General features: G+C 29.8%; 4 protein-coding genes across 5 annotated transcripts; all 4 read right to left on the minus strand.

Annotated features, from left to right (window-relative positions):
* Positions 1-24: 24 nt before the first annotated feature.
* Positions 25-835, minus strand: LOC108564044 (LDLR chaperone boca). Its single transcript, XM_017922943.1, has 3 exons — positions 588-835; positions 299-534; positions 25-239 (listed from the first exon to the last, which is right to left on the minus strand). The coding sequence occupies exons 1-3, from the start codon at positions 732-734 to the stop codon at positions 71-73; spliced, it is 552 nt and encodes a 183-aa protein (XP_017778432.1). The 5' UTR covers positions 735-835; the 3' UTR covers positions 25-70.
* A 374-nt stretch (positions 836-1,209) lies between these two features.
* On the minus strand, positions 1,210-3,589 carry LOC108564032 (zinc finger protein 532-like; the record flags this gene model as incomplete). The annotated part of the gene is made up of 5 exons (XM_017922902.1): positions 3,252-3,589; positions 3,032-3,194; positions 2,912-2,976; positions 2,737-2,858; positions 1,210-2,686 (listed from the first exon to the last, which is right to left on the minus strand). Coding segments are annotated over exons 1-5 (1,836 nt in total), but the record flags the coding sequence as incomplete, so codon positions are not given.
* A 600-nt stretch (positions 3,590-4,189) lies between these two features.
* LOC108564055 (cytochrome b561 domain-containing protein 2-like) lies at positions 4,190-5,135 on the minus strand. The gene is made up of 2 exons (XM_017922960.1): positions 4,913-5,135; positions 4,190-4,845 (listed from the first exon to the last, which is right to left on the minus strand). The coding sequence occupies exons 1-2, from the start codon at positions 5,111-5,113 to the stop codon at positions 4,348-4,350; spliced, it is 699 nt and encodes a 232-aa protein (XP_017778449.1). The 5' UTR covers positions 5,114-5,135; the 3' UTR covers positions 4,190-4,347.
* A 5,606-nt stretch (positions 5,136-10,741) lies between these two features.
* On the minus strand, positions 10,742-23,724 carry LOC108564054 (branched-chain-amino-acid aminotransferase). Of its 2 annotated transcripts, none has more exons than XM_017922958.1 (7): positions 23,287-23,724; positions 15,668-15,796; positions 12,713-12,922; positions 12,430-12,660; positions 11,670-11,973; positions 11,457-11,611; positions 10,742-11,399 (listed from the first exon to the last, which is right to left on the minus strand). In XM_017922958.1, the coding sequence occupies exons 1-7, from the start codon at positions 23,308-23,310 to the stop codon at positions 11,205-11,207; spliced, it is 1,248 nt and encodes a 415-aa protein (XP_017778447.1). In that variant the 5' UTR covers positions 23,311-23,724; the 3' UTR covers positions 10,742-11,204. The 2 variants fall into 2 exon arrangements, with proteins under 2 accessions (XP_017778447.1, XP_017778448.1); XM_017922959.1 differs by lacking the exon at positions 23,287-23,724 and adding an exon at positions 17,794-17,865.
* Positions 23,725-24,165: the final 441 nt, after the last annotated feature.

Raw genomic sequence — 24,165 nt, forward strand, 5'->3', positions numbered from 1 at the left:
AATGATAATAACAAGTAGAATATCTGTATGTTACATATATTTATTATTTAGTATTAAGAATGGAATGATTTTATAACTCATCGGATTTATGAGTTTTCTTAACATGTTTCCCATCATACACCTTGTTCTCTATAGTTACACTTTCACAAAGCTCTTGGTCCACCATGTATTCTTTAGCTGTCCATGCTTGAGATCCATCTTTGAAAAGAAATATAGCTCGATGATCATCTACCAAATACCTGTAAAACATTGATGAATAAAATTATTTTAAACATATTACACACACAAAAAAAATCACCTTTCAGCTTGTATATGGTTGTTCCATAAACTAGTTTGCCAAAGCTTGGTAACTTCCTCAGTTTTCTCCCTCGTTGGTTTCCCAGCAACATTAACAAAGGTCATTAAAGTTCTCCCCTTTTTGGTCATCTGCAGCAATGATTCAGGGTCTGCTGCATCTATCTTAGTCATATCAATCTTGGGCATTGGCCTCAAATGTTCTGGCAACTCATCATCATCCAGAGGATCTTCATCTTCCTAAGAAAAAGTAATTTTAACTTGATCTGCATTATTTTTAAATTCATACAAACCTCCCATTGATCCAAAAGTCTTTCCATATCTGCATCACTATAATCTCTTATATCCTTTTTAGCCCATTCAGGCTTATCTTTAGGCTTTTTTGCAGCCACAAGGATTAGCACTGATAATAGTGCAAATACTAATAGTACTTTATTCATAATTAATTTTAGTAATAATAAAGATATGCGAGTAAAAATAACAGATATCCTAACCTAACGAATCCTTAAACCACATCAACAGTATTTGACTCCATCTAGTGTATGCTGAAGACAACACTGTATAAGATATGTTACTGTTAAAATTAATAATAATTACATAAGTATTTTATTACATATCGGTTATAGTTTGGTACTAGGCTTTAACTAATTCTAATGGATATTCTATGAAATAACTAGTTATTACATAGAATAACGGTTTATATTAAATATGTGAATCTTCATTCTATACTTTTTTTCTATAAATTTAACACATTAATATATTGTATTTCACATTTATTTATAACAAACATATAGACATTACATTGATATGGTTATATAACATTTATCTTTTAATATATTTCACATTTGTAACAAACATCAGAATGATATGAATATAAAACATTTGTATATATATATTTTTTCACATTTATTTCGTCTTTAAATAATTTAATTTGGATTGGGACTTAATCGAGAAGAACTCCCTTGCATTTTTTACCCTGTGACTAAAAATGATATGCTTTAACAGACGCCATTTGGTCGTTTGAAAATCTCCACACATCAAACATTGAAGTGCGAAATCACTTTTATGAAGATGTATATGACTTATGAATTGGTCACGATTTTTGGTTTTAAAGCAACAATGGACGCAAGTTAGATATGCAGATGTATTTTGTTTAGATTTTTCAGAATTGCAAACATGTTTTTCAATGTCTTCTTTTAATATTAGTTCACTGCACTTCAAGCAGTTCAAATTGCAAAATAGCGTATCGCAATTACTACTCAATTCCTTCTGTTTTAATTCCTTAATATTATATTCCTTTAGTTTGCAACAACTGTGCATGTGCGTAGCATAATATCCTTTTTGTCTGAATAAACACTTGCAGTATTTGCAAATCCAGACGTAAAATCTTATATTAATGTCTTGGCAGTGAAGGTTCACGTGGTAAATGTAATTGTTCTTAAAGAAGATTTTATTGTCTTTGCAAACGTTGCAACGGTATTCCAAGAAGCTCTTACCATCGCATCCCGAATGCAACTTAAAATCAGACTGGTTGCGAAATTTGTTTTGGCATTTGTTGCAGACAGAGTAAGTTTCTAAGTGGTTCTTAAAGTGCTGAACAAAATAGGCCGAGTATGCGAATATCTTCGAACAGTTCATAGCTGGACACTTGTACCTGATACTCTTATGCGGATGGAAGCAGATGTTATCGAGATGCTCGGAGAGATGAATGTAAAGGAGGAATTCTTCTCCGCATTCTGGACACACGAACGGCGGTTTCTTTTGGTGCGTTCGCACGTAGGCTTTTAGAGAGCATGTAGATGCAGCTAAATACTTGCAGAGGTGGCATTTTAGTAGCTCATCGAAAGGTCTGTCGGATGAAGCGATGTGATCTTGAATCTTACCCAAGAAAGTGTTCTTGCATTCCGGGCATTCTACTTGGTCTTTATTTATTACATCCTGATCATCAATGTTGTTACGTAAATCTAAGAATTTGCAATAAGGAATGTTTATATTCTTCTGCTTCAAAATCAATATCTTTGAAGAGTTTTCCACCAGAATATCAAATTGCTGAGGAATCAAGTGCACGATCTGTTTGCCTCTACTAGTATTAGAAGCCATGTAGAAATTCGATTTCAAATTGATCCCTTGGTCGATATCATCGATTCCCAAATATGTAATATCAGGAAAGTCTTCATGCGGTAAATACCCTACAGCGTCAAATAGTATCATCGTTATTGTAACACAATCCAGGTCAATTTCGACACTTTTGGGATAAACATGCTGACTAGCGTGTAGTATAAACGCACATGGGTTATAGAAGATGATCTCCGTTTGACACTCGAGGCATTGATACTTCAAGAGCAAACTCCTTCTATTTATGTGCTCCAAAAACGATGTTTTGTTCCCGAAACTAAAATGATAAGTTTTAAATTAAAGTTTATAGAAAAATAGCAGTTATACAAGTCCCGGCAAGCGTAGCAAGGATATATGTATTGTCCGGCTTTTGGAACGAAGGCTATCCATTGCATCCACGCGTTCTCAAATAGTATACTCCACTTGATGAAGTAACTCTCCTGAGTGGCCTAGTATAAAAAAAACTTATAACTGTAGTTCTTTTAAATAAATGTAAACTTACTGGTTGCAATAAACGCGTGGGAAGATAATCCGGATCATAGAACTCACCATCCTCCGCCGGTTTTCCTGCAACGATAACGCATTTGTTAATTTTCTGCATTTGATTGAAGCATTCAAAAACCTGAATGGAAATGCTTGTAGCAGATGTAAGACTCCGATAGTTCTTCCATGGAGAGATGCTGCTTCCCGAGAATTTGAATCCACAGGCCCAGTCGGAAAGCGGTGGCTGTTTGAAGTGTTCCATCCGAGGAATTCGGTTTCGGGAATTTGTAGAATTTGAAGATCTTGCGATATTTCCAAGTGTACGTGCTTTTGCAGTCGTTTACGCAACATTTGCTTACCGTTTGCATCTTATTACGAAAAATAAGTTTTTGTCTTCGTCTTGTACTGTTTGCTTACCATTCTCGAGACGGAGGATGATGCCCAGGATCCAGGTTCCCGGAGACTGGGAAATGCAGCTCTAGTTGTCGGCGCATTTCCAATCCTTGCATATTTTTATGCATTTCCACAGAGCCATCTATGTTCCACGCACATGCGAAACTAGCTACATTTATTGCATCAATCAATAATTAATTATATCTTCAACTACCTCCGGCCCGGGTATCCGGCACGTTGTCACACGTCCTTTCGAATCAATATCAACCAGATGCAAATATTTATTCTTTTGCTAATAGGACATTATGATTACATAATTCATTAATATTAATTATATACATATTTCTTGCAGAATCTATTTTTTCCCAATTATTGTCATTAGTTAGTACTAAAATTAGTACTTTATTATGTGTAATCGCTAATCTTATACAATATTTGTATTATAATTATGAAAAACAACCTTTGTTTTGAAGTACGCAAATAATGAGTTATAAATCTCTAATAAATACAAAGTCCGGCTTGCATTTTCGAATATCTTCTAACTTAGAGTATTTCAATGTTAAGTAAAGTTCTGAAAATAGTAGTGTATTATCATTGAATGCCATTATAAACGGATTTATCCATATCCAATCATTACAGCAATGATACGTCCCGCGTGCCACTATTGGCCCAACGAACATATAATATTTAGAATATTAAAAAAACCATTCCACAATTTTCCTTTCCTAATTCCTATATAACTTAATATTAAATAATGTAATCACAAGTGTGTCCTATATAAAGTAGTGTTTATATACAATGTATTTATCTATATAATTTCACAATAACTTTATAAAATACGATTTCTATACAACGTATATCATAATTTTGATTAAATTACATGGATTATATTAATAAAATAAATAAATAACAATTTATTTTTCTTTGTTCTAACAAAACTAGAAATAGTAAAAATCCTTGTAATATAATAATAAATAATTAATTCTACAATACTGAGCACTATTTTTTGTTAATGCTATAAAGCAGATCCTAAAAAATATATAATATACATAAAAAAAACTTTTAAAAGGTCCTTAGACGACGAAATGATGTAACCAATGGTCTGAACAAAGACCACAGTAATCCAAACGTCATGAAGACAAAACAAGCAACGAAAATTTCTTGATTCTTGTTTGTCATCTTCGAAAACCAATTGGTATATAAGCTCAAGACCATGGTGATGCTGCCCAAAACCACGGTGAGGATACCGCTGATTGCGTGAAAGAATTTGTTGACGGTGGGCGATATGTACATACGCAGTTTCACATTGAACAAAGCCAAAATACCATTCAGACAAGTCGGCACTAAAAAGACCATGCTCAATAATCCCATTAAACCATGCCAGGATCTGAAGTGTCTGGTTTTCTTAACAACGATGATGACGAAGCCGGCGATTGAACATCCTGAAGCTGCCGTTTGCAGCAACCAGTGGAATCTCACTTTGAGTAAGTGCGTCAACTTGCTGTTGAAGAAGTTGTCTTTGCTGATCATGAGAACTCCTTCGGTCATGAACAAGAACCACTAGAATAATGAAATAGATTTTATAAAACAAGTTTTTTTTCTAAACATTTATTTTGTATATTCTTACGCCAATTGTATATAGAAATGGATGCCACGTGAAGTATTCGAACTCTTTAACGAAGCACAGAAATATTAGGTAAATCGTTACTCCTACGATACTAAGATGTGCAAGGGTGTTTATGTACTTCATTATGTTATCCCATAACTTCGATTCTGCTTGTATCGAACCGTTTTCACTGTCCACGATCATCTCATTTAAGTCCGACATTATCAGAACTTTGTTCACTACTGTGCACAATATACTGATTTAACTGCTTTTATTTGATGCCTTATCTAATTTATCTACATTTCCGCTTAAACTAAAGACATATATACACGCATACAGTAATGTCTATTCATTTTTAGATTCGTTGTAAATTTATAGTTTTATCCAATAAAAACATTTTAATTACAGACATAACTTAATTAAAATAAATGACCAAATTTCTTGCTAATTATAAGAATTCATTGCTATTATTCACATCACCTTGAATATTTTAAATATACACAAATATACGAATAAATATTTATATGAGCAAAGATTTGATAATATTATCTTGCTAAAATGAATTTTTATAAATTTACAAATATTATTCCATGCGCTCATTAAATGAAAATCTCCAACTCCGAATTGAGATAAACAAGACTACTAGAATATTTGATTACCTAATTATTATTATTTTTATCAGCAATATTACATACTTTTTCTAGTAATCTAAACAGAAATACTACATACTGTTATTGTTTTTCAGTTCTGATTTAATAATTTAACCATACATTATTTATATGACCCCAACTAATCTTTTATCTGCAGAATTCAGACATTAAATTTGGAGCAAAAACATAGTTTATTTAAGAAAATATTTATAAAACGGTCAATTGCCCTTTGTATCAGTTAACTTTTTTAAATTATATATATTTATTTTCTTCTTTTTATTTCTGTATATGTTTTTTTTGTACGACTGATGCATTAAACATTAATATTATTTATAAAAGTAATTCTGTAATTTTTTTAATATAAAGTTTTTGTGTGTGAAATGTATGCATAATATTTATCAATACTTAACACTCATCATAATATTTCTTGTTTGTATGAATTATTTACAATTCACGATGAACTTTGTTTACTGTATATACTGTTATCATTTAAATTTATTTATACACGTTTGTCTTTTGTAATTATACATTGTTGATGTACGTATTTGATGCACGTAATTAGATAAGATTTCGATTTCGACGTGCCCTATGAAAAACCAGATATAGAGCGGTAGTCAGTCACGTTTTCTGATCCGGATAAAACTATAATCAAATAAAATGTGTTTTTGTTCAAGAACATGAGATGAGATGACTTCTATTTTTATCACTAATATTCTCTTGTAAAATTAAAAAAATATATATGTATGAGTTCTTACAATTATTAAAATGTATTAATTAATAATAATAAACATGTATTGCAATAAATTACCATAATACAAACTTAACATAATAAGAAAATTATAGATCTTTCTGTCCAGGAAATAATAATGTAATGTACAAAAAATCATTACAATTGCAAAGTATTTTATCCATAAATTTGAAAAATTCATCTTTATTATATTACATTTGTTGTTCTTCTTCAAGATTATTGAAAATATTGAAAAAGTTGTCTTTAAGAACAAACTTGTTTTAAATTTAAATAGTTTTTAAATCTAAATTTGAGATCAAGGGTGTTCTACCTTTTTAGTCTAATAAGTTTATAGTTAGAATATTGGAGTGATTTTCAAATTTGTTTTGTAATAGCGCACTAAATGTCGAGATACTTCGATTGCAATCGTTGTAAAATGTCAATACACTGGAACCTCGCTTAACGAGCACCTCGCATAACAAGCATTTCGTTTAACGTGCAAAATTAATTGTAAGAAAAAATGACTCGCTTAACGAGCGACGTTTTGCATAACGGGTGACGATGAGAAGAGAAGTCCCAGATTGAGCGTCTACTACATCATTTTTAAAACTTATGTACATATATTATGTATATTTTTGAATATGTTTCACTATACGAGTAAAAATCCGGAAATTTTGGAACGGATTAAACTCGTTAGGCAAGGTTCCACTGTATTTGAATTGCTGGCTGTTCCCCAAAGTTGGATACGTTCACACAGGTTTCAGCACAACTTTATACATTGGTAATTTATTTTGTAATTAAAATTGCGATCTTGTTCCCAACGTTTATGTTTGGTTATAATGTTATTCTTCGGTGGTCTAAAATTATGTCGAGGTATTTGGCGTCAACAGCTTCTGGAATTATATTGTTTTTCAGTGTTAATCCACCCTCTACAACCACAACGCATCACGCATTGCCCTTCAAGAACACCCCACCCTTTCACTCTTCAAACCCCCTTTAGAGGCAGCACTCTCCAAAGTTTCAAAGGAAAAAATCCCTCACCCTCTGCCGTACTGGCGTACAACGCCGACTCCAACGACCACATTAACCCAACTCCTCCAAGATATTAACAAAACATTCCTACGCCACCCCCAGTGATCTAAAACACTCCCCCTACTCATTTTTCGTACAGTGTATTAAGTGCATCCACACCGTTTTTGTGTCCGCTCAGTCCATTTTATTTCATGTTCCACTCTACTCTGTTTTCCAATCTTCCATTTGTCAGTTTTTCATTTTTTTTGCACCTTATTCATTGTATCATATGTTTCTATATGTCAGCTTCTGTTTTCTTAACTCATTTGTGTTTCTCTTTTTTTTTTTGTAAAAAAACTGTAATATCTGAAAGAGGCTCCACAACATTAAAACAACCCTGTATGTACTTATTTAAAAAAAAAAACAATAAAGAATAATGGCAGGTCTAACGTGTGAATGGTTTTCGAATTACATAAATTTCCTCTAACCGGGTTTTAAAAAGTGATAAACCCTAGTTCCAAGATACTTCCCTACAGAACATCTGTAACTACGTTTTCTGTATTTATTTGAAAAAATGTATTCGACAGATATGATTTTAATACATTGTAGAAACTGTGTGATAATGTTTAATTTTAACTGGTTGTCAAGAAAAGCTGCTGTGCAATAACTCTTGTCCTCCATTGCCTAATTTTGCTTATCACTTGGTAGATCTGCTTGATGTTTACGGAAACCTAATTGATAATCCAGTATTATATTTTCCTCAGATAAGACCTATATTGAGGTCTTATCCTTTGCAGCAACAGTTTTTCGAGTAGTTTAGACATCACTGGTAACAAGGAAATCAAACATTGCATTTCACAATTGATACATGAACGTTTTAATTTAAATAATCGTCGTAAAGAGTACATCAATACTTCAGTCAGTGCGGATTTACTATAGTACTATTTAAAATTATCAACTCAAACTAAATATTAATTGATTTTAATAAATGTTCACGAAGTAATTTAAAAAAAAATGCAATATAGATGTTACATATTTTCAACACTCTTTCAAAATTATTAATTATTTGTATTGTATCGAAAAATTCTCTTTAATTACAATTAATAACATTTCTATTTTGTATTTATAATTATTTAAATATATTATAAACTGCACACATGATTTGGTTGTGTTTCAACAACATTTAATTCACGACAAATATTGTAGACAACACACACAACACATTTGTAAATATTATTACATCAATGCGATTTCATGTTTTTTGATGATAACTAGTTCTATGAATACATTAATATAAATATTTCAAATAAAATCAACTCATACACTAATATTTTTGTTTTTCAAACTTGCTATTATTTATTAAAACCTAAATAGCGTCATATTAATTATATTATTGTTTTCTTTCAGCAAATACGTAAGAAACACGTTTTAGACTTAAATCTGGATCACATTGGATACAAACAGAAATAAACTACGTAATATAATTTGTGAAGAAATGCGTGTATAGACTTTGACACCTATTAATTTGTTTATATACTTTACTAATTCTAATTTATTTATTTTACTTGCAGTTATGTATTGGAAATGAATAAATAATTTTAATAATCCTAAATAAATATGTTGTTTTAATTATCATACAGTCATACCTCAATTAACGAATGAAATGCGTTCCACGAAATTTCAGTTTTTTGTATTGATAATTATTTTGGAATAGAAACGTGAAAAAATGTTACAATTAATTTTTAAATTTTGTGTTATGTTATAAACTTTCATAAATTTTGTGAATAACGGGAAGGCACTTCCAGGTAAAGCTGAATGAGGAGATAACTTTGTTACGTCCAATTTTCTCCGGTGTACCTCAGGGTAGTGTTTCGGGGGCCTTATTATATTTGCTATTTACTGCAGATTTGCCGACATCGCAGAAAGTTACGGTGGCTACTTTCGCCGACGGAATTGCAATTCTTTCTACACACGACAACCTGACAACTGCTTCACAACTGCTGCAAACAAGCTTAAAGCCAACGAGAGTAAGTCTGTGCATGTGACTTTTACAATGCGACAGATATGCCCACCGGTTGCTGTTAACAACAACCCCTTACGACAATCTGATGGAGCCAAGTACCTGGGTATGTACCAGGACCGCCGTCTCACCTGGAGAAACCACATAAAGGCTAAAAGGAAACAAATGGCAAATCAGGTTGAAAAATTGTGCTGGCTACTTTGCAGAAATTCAGACATCTCAGTTGAAAATAAAATACTAATACATAAAGTTATTATAAAACCTATTTGGACATACGGCATTCAATTATGGGGGTCTGCATGTAACACTACTATTGATGTGATCCAGAGATTTCTATCAAAAACGCTGAGAATGGTCACCGGGATACCGTGGTATATCACAAACGACGATATTAATTCCTTCACCGACACAAAACTAGTGAAAGAAGAGATAAGTAAGCTCAGCATCAATTACCAACACCGGCTGGATATTCACCCAAATCCCCTTGATGTGTAGCTGACTAACAAAGAGAACTATCGCCGAAAGTTGAAGTATTTCAAGCCCCAAGACCTACCAAATCGTTTTTAGAATAAGCAGTTCGTGAGTGCGAGTGCCTTCAATGTGATTATGTTAATGTTGCTTACGGGACTTATTTGTATTTTTTTGTTTGTCACAAATCCGATTGTTGTCACAAGTCTGATTTATTATTTTGTGTAATAGATGGCTAAAAAAAAATTGTGATGAAGTTATGTATAACATCTGTATTAATAATATTTTACAAATAATTCACAATGTTTTTTTTAATGGCACCGCCAACATAATTTTTTAGCCATCTACAATAATATATGTGTAACTAATGGTACAGTTACTTATTTTTTAATTTATTTATTTTCAGAAGAAATATTATCAAAAACGATATTTAACTTTTCATTCATAAATACACAAAACTCGTGGCTCTAAATAAGTAAAAATCTATGTAAGAAGAGATATTAGAATCAATTCCCGAGATACTAAATTTCTAGAGACAATCGACATTGTCTAGACATCAACCATGCTTCATGTATAATTGATGTCTAAGACGACCTTTTGGAGTTACTTGATCCCATCTAATAATAATGCTTGAAATTCATACTAGCTAAATGTGACAAAAAAAAATTGCGACTAGCCAAAAACTCCAAGGTTGGATAGGTAGTTTTGAATAATCTAAATGTTTCCTTATTGGCATCATGCCACAAAAAAGGGTATGCTTGCAACATCAGCATCAGAAATTAACCTTTAAAGACTTTAGTTATTTTATGTTTATTTAGTATTTAAGTATACTAATTCTTGGTATTTTTAATATGTTTGGGAAGATACATTTTATTGGATAAAATTACCAATATTCCAATAAGTCAATAAATAATTTTAAATATTTATTAATTAATTTATTTATAATAAAAACATTATTCTAAAAAATACACAACCAAACTTGGTGAACAACGTTTTATAATTAAACAAAAAAAATAAAAATAAAAAAAGAGAAACTTTATATAAAAAAAAATAAATTACTAGCTACATTCGAATTGATTTATTCTAAAGCATCGATTACATACACATCGTGTATGTAAGGTTCTTGTAGATTGACAATTTCCATCGTTTCTCTAGGATGAGAGAGGACGTTCCTCTTTTTCGTATTCCGCTAACCGCTCAAATTCTATATTAAATTTACACTATCTTCATTTGCAATATTCAATATACATATTTATAATAATATATATATAGAAAAAAAAACAAAACTTTTTTTTAAAATTAGTAACACAGACAGAAGGTTATTACGAAGATCAGGAAATGATTTTCAATTTTTTTTTTCTCTCGTTATATAGTTTTTTTTTTGGCATTTTCCCAAAATTCGCTTTTCTCTTTCAGATATTTTCTGCTGCGCATTCGTCATTCTTGGTCGATAATGTGAGCCCACGGATGCTCCACGTGGCCGTACTGGATGGCCGTCAAACGGTCCAGAATCCTACGGAATACTGGCTTCGCATGTTCCATGGTTGGAATTGGGATCTCCGTACCCATGTAGTCAACGGAATGGATGGGACTTACGATGCACGCGGTGCCGGAACCGAAGAGTTCCAATAACTGAAACAATGGTATACATTAATAAAAGAAAAAAAATTTTTTTTTTGGTAATCTTACTCTATTTTCCTTTTGCATTTTAATGACGTCCTGCATTGTTAAAATCCTCTCTACCACTTCGAACTCGTTCCATTCCTGCGCTAATTGCAGGATGGAGTGTCTGGTGACTCCTGGAAGGATCAGGCCGTTAAGGGGTGGAGTGGCCAAGACTTTCTCTGTAAATGTTCAATAGTTAAGCCAATGTTTCGATTTATAGTTGTTACAATGTCTTACTTCCGTTTTCCGCTACGTAAAAGGCGAAGATGTTCATGGTACCAACTTCGGTGAGCTGATGGTCGTCACCGTACAACCAAAGAACCTGCTGCTTTCCTTGGCTGGTAGCCTGCTTCTGAACCCTGATTGTAGGACCATAATTGGAACCCATCTTCCTATCACCACAGCCGCCTGGCCATGCCCTAGTGTAAGAAGGATCAGCTAAAAGGGACACGGATTCATTTCCTCCAGAAAAGTATGCTCCAACTGGACACAGGATTGTATAAAGCAATGCTGATTCTGATTGCGACACACCCAGAGTTCCCTGAAATCAAGCAAATAAGAAAAAGTACAATCAACTGCGTGTCATGTAATCGAGAATTGACGCATTTTGATCAAAATATTATTCATAAGCAATTGCGTCACCGGGCATCCAACCCTTACGTTCGTACATCCGAGTTAGCATTGAAATTTCTACTATTTTTTCTTGCGTGACCTCTTTATCAGTTCTTGCGATGCACATAATAACGATTAGAAATTATCGAGCGAGCTTGCATCACGCGAGATATTTCTTTTGCAGCGGGAGCAATTTTTATTGTCGCTGAAATTCGGAAATTTCGGCCGGTTACGCAACGCGAGAGGTTGATAACGTTGTTTTTGATACGCTAATTTGTACGGTCCTCCGCTGTTTGTTTTCTCTCGTTGAAGATTAAGATACCGAATGTTGCGAAACTCAGTGACTAATTAATTCGATGATGTTGCATAAATTAATGTAGCTTACGTCTATTCCTATAAGAGTGGGCCTGATGTACAAACTGGAGGCTTCGCTGTGTGGTACCCATTCTTGGTCGATGGTTAAAAGTTTGTTGATGGTCTTGATGAGTTCCATTCCGTCGAATGTAGGTAGACCGGATCCCTTTGCTGATAAGTTCATGCGCTGCATGTTCAGATCTGGACGGAACACCCTGATCCTTCCATCGACACCTCTGTAAGCTTTCATACCTTCGAACAACTAAAGAATGGATTAGTTACTGGTAACCCAAATAAGTTAAAGAATCGCTTACTTCGATTGCGTAATGAAGCACTTTGGCGGCAGGATGAAGGGAGATGTTTTCGAACGGGATAATCTCTGGCTTTTGCCATCCTCCTAGAGCCTTGTGGTAGAAGATCTTTAACATATGATCCGTGAAGATGTGTCCAAATTTCAGGTCAGCCACATCTGGTTTCATCCGCAATTGGCTAGGTTCAGCAAGTGTCGTCGATAAATCGGTATACTAAAAATGAAAAACATGTAAATCAAACAATACCAATAATCTACATTTAAATTAAGTTAATGATCTTAATAGGATTATAAAATTTTACAATTCTAAGAATTTATCTAATAATTGACCTACTCTACTCTAAACTTCACTAATCCCTTTATTACTTTAATCAACTATATCCATTTTAATATGTACATATAAAATTATACCAAATTAACAAAAAGTGATAACTCTGAATCTGAATTCTAAAAGTACAAATTAGATAAAATAATTATAAACGACCTGCAGCGAGATATCCTTTAGCCTATGACCTAATCAATGAATATTTTATTATAAATTTCGATTGTAATTAATATTTTGTTTTCATTAATAATCTAATAATCGCGTAAGAAAATTAACCAAAATTTTAAAATTAATATTATAAAAATTAACATAATCAATAACACAATGTTTATTTGTGAAACATCATATAATATTTTGATTATTTTGTATTGTTTTTATTGAAAAAATCAAAATAATGTTAAACTATAAAAATTACAACATAATTTTCGAAAAAAATAAAAATTTAATTTTTCACAAATCATAAAAAATAGTTTTATTTTTCACAGAGTATTTGAAAAATTTGTTAAATTACATAATTTTACCAAATAAAAAATCTAACGATTTTAATATAATAAATTACTTACGCATAAAATGTTATTTTGCGTCATGAAACGTTTTATTAGATTAGATTTTATTGAGTTATGTAACTTTAAATATGACGTTCGTATGATATACATAAACGTTTGGTTTCTATCGAGTATATAAAAAAATAGTTTATAAAAGGGCGTTGCAAGGTCTCAAGAATTGAAGCAATAAAATTGACAAACATTTATAAACTTATCTGTTGTAAATTATTGTTAACGGTTGAAATATGTTCACGATTAAAGAAGATTTCTGACGCGTTCGATTATTGCGTTGGTCTATACTATAGTGTCCTTTCTATTATTCTTCACAATAACAACTTACTGGATGTAAACAGTTTATAAACATGTATTAATTATAGCTTGCAGCATAGGAAAATGTTATCTAGGAAATTAACAATAAAAAAGGTAAAATCATAAGAGTCGGTCTTATCCGTTCGAAGCCATTAGAATTGCAAATGAAGTGAACAACCTTGGCCGGTCCTGGCCTGACCACCAAAGGAACGGTCCAGGGCACGAGGATAAAACTTTCGAACAAAATTTCGCGTGTCGCGACGTTACAAATTACAACATATCGACTTGGAGCCATCCCATTGGTCCTTCGACAGAGGCCCGTCACCACAACCAAACGTACAATACGTTTGGAATGGCTACGTAAGGCTAAGGCTCGCCCGAAGATCAATGTAACTGTAAATGTAGTTGCTTTTTTTTCATTCTACAAATTGCGTAACAGATTTCTATACACGTGGACGAGTGTTAAATATGTTAGTTTTTTTTTTGCGAACAACGCACTAATAAAAACAACAGTTATTAATTTTATTATTTTGATGTAAGGTCATAGTTTAATGATTGATTCTATTCTAAATTAAGATTTTTGAAAATATAACTTTTATTGAGTTATATTATTGTCATTAAATTAAGTAAGCAAAAGTCAAGACATAAAATAATAATATTTCAAGTAATAAAATTTTGAAATTAATATCATTTCTTATAATAATTCAGCAACATTTCTAAAAAAAATATCAAATATACAAAGTAATTATACATTTTCATTGTATTCAAAAATTATATAAATAAAATCTATGATTTTTTTTTAACAATTATAATAAATGCCAGCAAAAAAAAGAGTTGATAAATTATTGTATATAAAATCAACGCATTTTTTTAGATATTTAGATTTTATTGTGAATTATTAAAAACGATATGATAGGAAGTGATATTTGCAGAGAACAAATGTGAACGTATGCAAAAATGATAACTGGATTCGCGTCTCCGTCAAGGTTAGATACATGAACGTTTATCTATTTTTATGTTATATAATTTGTTTGCACATTCGAAACGTAACGCCTTATCAAAGTAATTTATGGCACCCATTCATACGCATCAAAAAAAAAAGAACGGGCAAAACTAATGTATATTAAATCTGGTTATAATATATATTAAAATTAGTTTATCGATGTGAAACAAATATGTAATTAAAGCATTGAAAGTAATGCAATCTCATTGGAAGTTACGAGGTCTTTCATGTTATGTATATTAATCGATTACATTCTATTTATTCACAATCACCCATCCATAACGTACCTTTGTTTAACTTTTCTAAGCTGGATATAACAAAATTCTAAACCCATCCAATAAATATTTGTCACATGTTTTGTTTAACTTTTCTGTATTTTACTAAAATTCCAAAAGTAATTTAAATAAACTTTTTATAAATATTTATTAAGTTCACAAACAATGTTAATTCATGAGGAAAAAACATATTTTTCTTTTTCAATTTGCAAAAAAATATTCTATTTACGCTAATTTTAAAGTACGCTATCAAATGGAAGCACGTGCATGAAAAAGAAATATTTGTTTTAATTATGTTTTACAAATTTATCAAAATAAATATAATCTTTGGTGTAGTAAAAAAATAAAAAAATTATATAAGCTGGTAACAAGAAATATTTAATTTTGATATCACGACGATGTTATATAATATCGATATTGCAACATCGACCTAAGATTTCGTTCTTTGCAATCTCTAAAAATTGTAGAGTTTTCTTGATAATCTAATCATCGAAATACTCACTTTAAAACTGTACTCGCTGTCATAATCCCTGATGTCATCAACTCCCAGAGCCTCCTTGACTTTCAAATGGCAACTCCTTGCAACTTGCTTCAATTTGTGCTGATGCTGAAGAACCCATCTGCAGGCGCACTGAAAAATTAAACAAAGTTACATAAGAAAATGTTTAAACAATAAATATAATATGCAGGTAATTTACGAAAGTGTACGTGGATTTAGATAAACGAAAAAAAACTTGAACTTGAACTGTGTTCAACATACATATCTAAATATTCTACAGCATTTAAATACAAACGTTATGTAAAATGGAAGTTGGCGAATATGTTTTCATTAATAAAATTAACACTGATTAGGGGGAATCTCTTACATAATACCGGATTTATCGGGATCCTTTATCTTGCACGTTATCGAAATCCGCAAAAAAAATGTTGGTTTGCTCTTGGTGATGTGTGAATTTGTTTCCAAGCTATTAACACTTGTTGGTAATATAAATTGAAGAATCAGGTTCGCCTTGAAATTTGATATCTACAGGTTTTTTTTTATATTTCTTGTTTTTTTTTTCTACAAATTTCGAAACAATTTTATTATTTGCATTTATTAAACCGTTATGTATACCAAATATAATCGGTATTATCGTTAGAAAATTACATCCAAAATGAATTATGTCGATTACGATATTAATGATTTCCCGATAACAAAAGGTTGATGAACCATTATAATCCAATATGTTCAAAACATTTACATAAGCGAATACTTATTATTATTATTTATTGAAAATTTATTGAATACTAAAATACAAAGGGTTATTGATCAAATAAATCTAGTTTATTCAATTTTTAGCTATTAGTGAAAAAAGGCAAATCCAGATAATTTATCCTGCTTTTATTTGATAATGGGTTGAAATCAAAAGAAGCTACCCAGACCAACTGCGATATTTATGGATACATCTTTAATGGTTTTAAAAGTGCCAAAATGGTGATTGGGAGTTCGTCGACAATCCAAAATTATGGAGACCTTTTGATATTGAAGATGACACTTTAGAAATTTGGGTAGAAAGAATCTGTTCTTCTTTGTTGTCGAGATATGAAACCTATTCGTTTCTTCGAAAAATTATCACCAGTAAGAAAAGTAGGTCCTTTGCAGTAAATCAAGAACAAAAAGGTTCTTACACCTTCCCTCTTCCCCATTGACTTTGAAAAAGGTTCTCCCTTCTGTTTGGTGGGATGTTTTGATAATTATTCACTATAAATTAAGCTGTGTTATGCTCAATTAGTAAGATTAAAGCGGAACTGCTTAAGAAAAGATAAGTTTTAGTAAACAATCAAAGATTAATTCTATTACATGATAATGCAAGACCACATGCAGTAAAGTTTTGCAACATTCACTATATTTGCCAGTTATTGTATCTACAGACTATCACCTTTTATAGAAAAGTCCGAAATCACTTAGAGTCATATATTAATGAAAAACTTCCAGTATTTTAAGGTAGATAATAAACAGAATAATATTGTACAGTTTTTGTTTAAATAATATCATTTCTTAATTTACTGACAAAATAATGATTTAAATATATCAAAATAAATAAAATGTAATTGTTTATAACTTAAACCGAAAATTTTAAATTAATTTTATTTCATAAAAACACAATTTTATCTGAAAAATATACCTTTCTCTTTAATTGTATATATTTCTAATATATTTGACAACATTTATTTAAAAAAATGTAATTATTGATAAAAATAACCGAACAATTTATGTTGCAAAACATTTTTTTTTCTATTTCATATAAACATTTTAAAATAATGAAGATATTGATAATATTAAGCGAACAATTTAAACTTCAAAAATGATCAATTAGTTCTGACCTAACATTTCCCAGAAGCAATTTCTTTTCATTAATAAATAAAATGAAGAAAAAAAACCTTTCTGTCGATATGTAAATTTCCTGTAAACGTTTTCGAATCTCGTGATGGCAATTACTTTAATAATATTCTCCGGCGTATCTTCATTCCGGTGTTGTGAATAATGATAGGTCTAAAAAGTGGAACGCACAGATTCTGGGCCTAAGCCATTATCCATTCCCCTCATTCACATCTTTCTTTTTTATAATTATCAAAGAGATCTTTCACCTGATATGGTTCGTCCTTGACTTCACTACCAACAGGATTTCTACAGTCTTTGCAGAGCACCACCGAACGTTTAGAAAACATTTTCTTGAACTATTGTTGCATTACTCAAAGATTTCGCTTTTATATGAAACAAAGTATGTAATTAGTTGTTAATTATATTATCAGTTTATTTCAACTAATGGATTCAATTGATTTGTTTTCTTGTTTTCCATTAGCAGTTCTATATAATCATTGTGAAGGATATACCACATTCAAATTAAATGAAATTTCATTAAATTTATAAAATTTAACACAATAACAATGTTTACTAAAAATTTAGTAAATTATAATATATTAATTAGAACAGTTCAATTAATTCTTGATTATAATTAGTACAAAATGTTCATAAAACTATAAATATATGTTTAATAGTAAACAACTTATAAATTAGTTCTTGAAAATGAAAACCAAAAGTACTATTTCTATTCTCTTTGATTAGAAATTATCGTTGATTCTTGTACTACATTAAAATCTTAACCATTATCAATAAATAATTCATTGCACACTTATGCAATAATTATGTACACTGATTACTAAATTTCGGATCGGAGCAATTCAAATTAAAAAGAAACAAATAATAATTAAAAATGTCACAAGTTTATCGACTTCGCAATTTAAATTCGAAACTGCTGCTTGTTTGTGTGCACAAACTGAAATCGATTGACTTTCTTTTGCAAAATTGAAAGGCGCACCACCGCTTTCCGGTCATGGAAAATCTCGAGAAGGCCGATACTGCCAAGTTTCATTTGCATTTTTCATTGTAGAAATTCTATCAGTATGTCATTATGTATTATTTATTACATAACAGTAGTACAGAAATTCTTTGCATAGTTAGGAAACAAAATCTAGTAGATATCAACGTGTGTGTGTGTGTGTGTGTGTATATTTGCCGAATCCAAGGTTAAAAGTGGTCTGATTTTTGAATGGAACTTATTAATACACATGCGTATTTCTTCGTCGTTTTATTTATATTATGCGCATATCTCTCGTGACCAAACGTAATATCGGTTAATTTATGGTCGATTATATATAGATAGAAATCATCAGTTTGAATCTTTTACTACGAATCGTCTTGGTATTGGCATTGGTATAGGCATTTCCAATGGATTTTAGAATTTACTTTGAATTTCTTACAATAATAAGGAAATTCTGATCATTTTAAAGGGGATAAACCTGTTCCTTTCTGTTTCAATTAGTATTAAATGTAATATACAAATATTAAAGTATAAAACACAGTAGTCTGTATTAATTAAAGTCAGTTTTGAAAATTTAAAAACAAATTAGGTAAATTATCGTATTTTCGTCCTCGATTAATCCTGTTTCAAACAGTCCGGATATTAGCGTAATCAATTACTCGCACTACGTGAGTTAAATGTAATTCAAAGATCGTAATGATTATAGCACAACATAACTAAGTCATAATAATGTTAATTAATAAATAAACTATTTATTTTCTTAACACTGGGTTCAATAAAATTAATTTATCGTTAATGAATCAAGAAATTTAACATTTTCCCTTATATAATAAGGAAACAATTATCATAAATTCTTTTATTATAATCAAACTAAATATAAAAAATAACTTCAACAATTCTTATACAAATTAAGTAGAGAAATGTTTATTAAGTAATCTGAATATCTCAAACACTAACCTTGCTTTTTTTTATTTGAGAATATTTGAATGTGAAATCGCTTAAATTTGAATATCACCCGATATCAAATAGAATCAAAATGTCGTGTCACAAGTGGAATACGAAAATAAATGATATATGGCTACTTTTCAAGTGCATCGACTAATAAAAATAGATCCGTCCAAATTCAATTCAGTATCATCGTCTGTTTCAATTTATTTTTAAAACACTTTTATTTTCAGCACCAACTGAACAAAATCTTTTCGTTTCTAATATAAACTAGTATTATCTGCATTTGTTATAAGTTTTATCTTACATTTTGCTATTGATTATGAGTTTCTTCTGTCCCTTTTTTATCTCCAAAATCCTATTTTGACCACCCTTTCGGTGCTTATCAATCACATTCGAAAGATTTGAACTTGTCACCTTTCGTATCAGATTTGATACAAATGATTATAGATAGCAATTGCCTCTTTTGTTATTATAATGTGTGATATTAGATTTTTATTTATGTACAAATTCCTTTTATACTAAGTTGAAAAAAAGTTATATCTAAATAAAATTGTAAATGTTAAAATTGATAATAATTTGTAATTGTTTGTTAATGCGTTTATTATCATTATTAAACTGTATGTAACAGTTAAAATAGTTAAGCTGATTGCGCTTATTGTCATATGTTAATCACGAAAAATATAAAGTGTATAAACAATTCTCAAGAAATTCTTAGTTTGGGTTGATTAGACTTAAAAAATGTCTCAAGTCTAATCAATCCAAACTAAGAATATCTTGAACTAATAAGTCCAAAGTGTATATTGTAACAGAATAGAGAAAAAATAGTATTTTGTATTATAATAAAGAAATATTAACTACTCGTTTATTCTAGACAATTTTAATATGTTATTTATGTATTACTTGTACACTACATTTTATCCACTACATTAGTTCATGGCTAATGAACATTAACAATAATTATATTATTACTGTTAATAACAACAATAATAATACATTTAAGCAGCAGAATTAATATCCAGATAAAAATAATTCTATAAATTTGGTTCAATGTTTTAACTAAAACAATTTGCATTGAAATGTCTGTGTTACATGCAGAAAATGGAAATTTATAATAAATTTTGAAATAGAATAATTTATATTTTCCATAAAATCAGGAACTCATATCTTTGTTTATATACAAGAATTGCTCGCATTGTACGGTTTCACTAATATCCCGTATTATTTGAAACTGGACAAATCGACGAATTTAAAACCATAGAAAGAAAAGACAAAAAAGAACTTTATTGTATAAAGGAAAAAAACCATTGTTGAATAAATAAATAATTTTGTGTACTCATTTTTTTGGTATTTATTTTGCTCAATGAATATTTAGTTTGTTTTGATATTTTCAAACCTAAATCAGTACTTATTGAAACCGCACTAAGCGAGGTATTTCTATACACAGCATTTGTAAACTAAACTAATATTTTCTTTATAATTGCAACACTATCGTCCAATTAACTTTTTTTGATAACATTAATTTCTTTCAATTTAACGCTTAGATATTTCATGCTTTATGAACTTTTGCAATTATTTTTTTATTCGATACATTTTAATAAATAATATTATAAATAAAAAAAAGTAAATGTAAACAATAACTGAATTATATAAATGAACATGAAATTATTTCTGTTTTTCTCAAAATGATATAACAATATTTATAAACACGTTTGGTATTTGAACAAAACGAATGAACTCGTAACTTTAACTTTTTTCTCTCCCCCCCTCTCTCTCTAGAAACGTGCGAATCTTGTTTGCTAACCACGAAAATACGTGTTTTTCTATCGTATTTTCTACGACGAAAATAAACAAGACACCACGTTTTTGCGTGCGTATATTACCTCATCCAAAACAAATTTTATATATAAACAACTATTCTATATTTCCTCTAATTCATTTCTAATCATAATAGATCTATTAGCGATATAATAATTGTATATATACATAACACGTTCCGGTGACATCCAAAATAGTTACCCAAAATTATCGCACATTTATTTGCACATGATTTGCAAAATTCCACGTGAATACAGATTGAATACGATATAAATTAAATGCTAATAAATCACATTTGATCACATTTCAAACATAAAAAACATAGAAAAATATCTTGTTAAAAATGTAAAAATTTTTAAGCTTAGCAACAATTAATTTGATAATAGCAACATTTTTCAGAACAACCATAAAATTATAATCTAAGTAAATAAATTTAAAAACAAAGACTTTATTCGTTGTAATTGGCCCATATTTCACAACACGTCGTATAGTGTGAATTCGATCATTTCATAACAAATTGTAATTGACAAAATACATTCTTAAAAATATGTTATTCAAGTATCTTTTTTAACATTTATTTTTAAGCGGTTTTAAAGTCCTGGATTAGTACGGTTTCAAAAAATTGCCAGCACTATACGTTGTATTATATTTTTCTTCAATATTAATTAAAGAAATCATTACAAATATGTTTAGTATACTTATATCAATGTTGTAAATTAATTTGATTTAACATCACACATTTCTTTTAAATTATATAATCTAAAATAATATTTTCTTTATCAAAAAACTTTAAATGGACAAAACTGTTGGAATTATCGTGCAATTTTTTTTTTGATAACATTAGTTTCTGTCGATTTAACGCTAACGTAGTTCATGCTTTATCAACCATACTTTTGCAATTACTTTTTTTATTCAACACATTTTGACAGTAAATCAATCAATTTTATTTTATTTCTTTACAATCTATGTGAATAGTTACTTTCTTACAAGATTTAAACTATTTTTAATTGAAAACAAAAAAAAATAGTTTTGTTTGTTTTGACTAAATTTATTGAGGTTAATGTCTTTCATATACTGCTGATACTATTTAGACAAAATAAAAATACTCAATCAAATTTGTTACAAAACAAAATTATCGCAAATTCCAATTATCTATTACTTAAGTTTAGATTCTATAGAATTTGTTCATTCATAATCTAATGCAAGTTTATTAATAATAGTATAATCTACTACTATTACTTTTACAAATTATAAATTTAAAACGTGCTTTCAATCGAAAATTATGTAACAAAAATAATTTTAGAAAATCTAAAATACTTTTCAATATTTTTTTTATAATATACTTTTCGAAAACACTTGAATAAAATTTAAAAAGCAAAAAAAATCTGAGATTAATTTCAATATAACAAACATATTATATTGACAATTTGCATATATTTCTTCAAATTCTTCAAATAAAATAAACAAATTTAGGAAATCTGCAATAGTTTTCAAATATTTTACTTTATTTGAAAAAACTAAAATCTATATTGTATATAATAAGTAACATTATTAAATCTTGTTTTTTTTTGTAACGATGTTAATTATAATTATAATTATTTAAAAAATATTATTTTTGATGTAAAATTATTATGTTAATTTATCTATATTATATACATTAAATAATAAAATTAACATGTACTTAATGTCACGATAATAAATCTTGACTAATAATAAATTTAAATTAAACTACTTTAAGAAAAATATATTCGATTACATAATTTTGTATGTATTTTAAGTTATTTTCTTAAATATATTGAAATAATGAAAATAACAATTTTGATCCATAAAAATAAATAGGAATTTTTATTGCAATTAATAATTTCATATTAATTATGCAAAAAAGAAAATCAAGTTTAATAAAAATTAATTAAATATATTAAATCAATTTTAGAATTTTATAACTGCTCAAGATTCGGTATATTTTATATGTATAAAACTAAATTTGTTTACTTACTTGTTTGGTAGTCTGGATGACCATCTTTGCTTGTTCGGTGTTCAATAAAAGTCAAAATTAAAAGAAATAAAATGTTGTAAGTCTCTGAAGAACAGTCAATAAATTATCACACACTTGTTGGATCCGTTTAAACCGGAGTAGGTACTTGATCTTGAGAGACCAGCAAAAAAAAGGTCTAGTATTTTCGGGGGGCGCCTGTCTGTACTTCTTCACTCGACTATCTCTGTCCGTTCTCTAAGCCGTCCTTCTCTCTCCAACCAGAAAGTATAATTAAACCTTTACAGTGTTTGACGAAGAACTGAGCTACGGTATTAGGAGACTCGTGGTTAAATCCGGCGTTTTCAACAACTCTCACGTCGCTGCGGTAGTGAACAAATCCGAATCCCAGTTCACTATCAGTGAAATGAAATAACGCGACTGCCTATACCTTTATATATATGCACACAACACATATGTATATACGTATTAATACACATACAAAGCTAATCCGATGGCGAAAAAAAAGAGTGGTGTGTATAGGAGGTGACGGTTATTCCTATTGGCGTATTCGCACTTATCAGTGTGGTGACGTGCACCAAATTGTTCAAGAATAAAATTAATACTAATAATAATAACAAGCAATTCGCATCATTCATCCTTGATCAATCGTTCACATTTACGAGCAAGGAATAAACTGGATTGAAAAATGGAATACACATTCGTATTCGAATAAATATGTAAATTTTGAAAGGATCACGACCCCGCGACAATGTTCCTTTGGAAAATACTCCTATTTCCTTCATATACATTGTGTTTATTGCGCACCTTTTTTAATTATCCTTGCTTTTCATTTTCTTAATCAATTGAAATTTCCTTTAAACTTCGAACAGAAAAAACGCA

The sequence above is a fragment of the Nicrophorus vespilloides genome, unplaced genomic scaffold, assembly GCF_001412225.1.
Source record: "Nicrophorus vespilloides isolate i.1.1-1 unplaced genomic scaffold, Nicve_v1.0, whole genome shotgun sequence".
NCBI classification, from domain to species: domain Eukaryota; kingdom Metazoa; phylum Arthropoda; class Insecta; order Coleoptera; family Silphidae; genus Nicrophorus; species Nicrophorus vespilloides.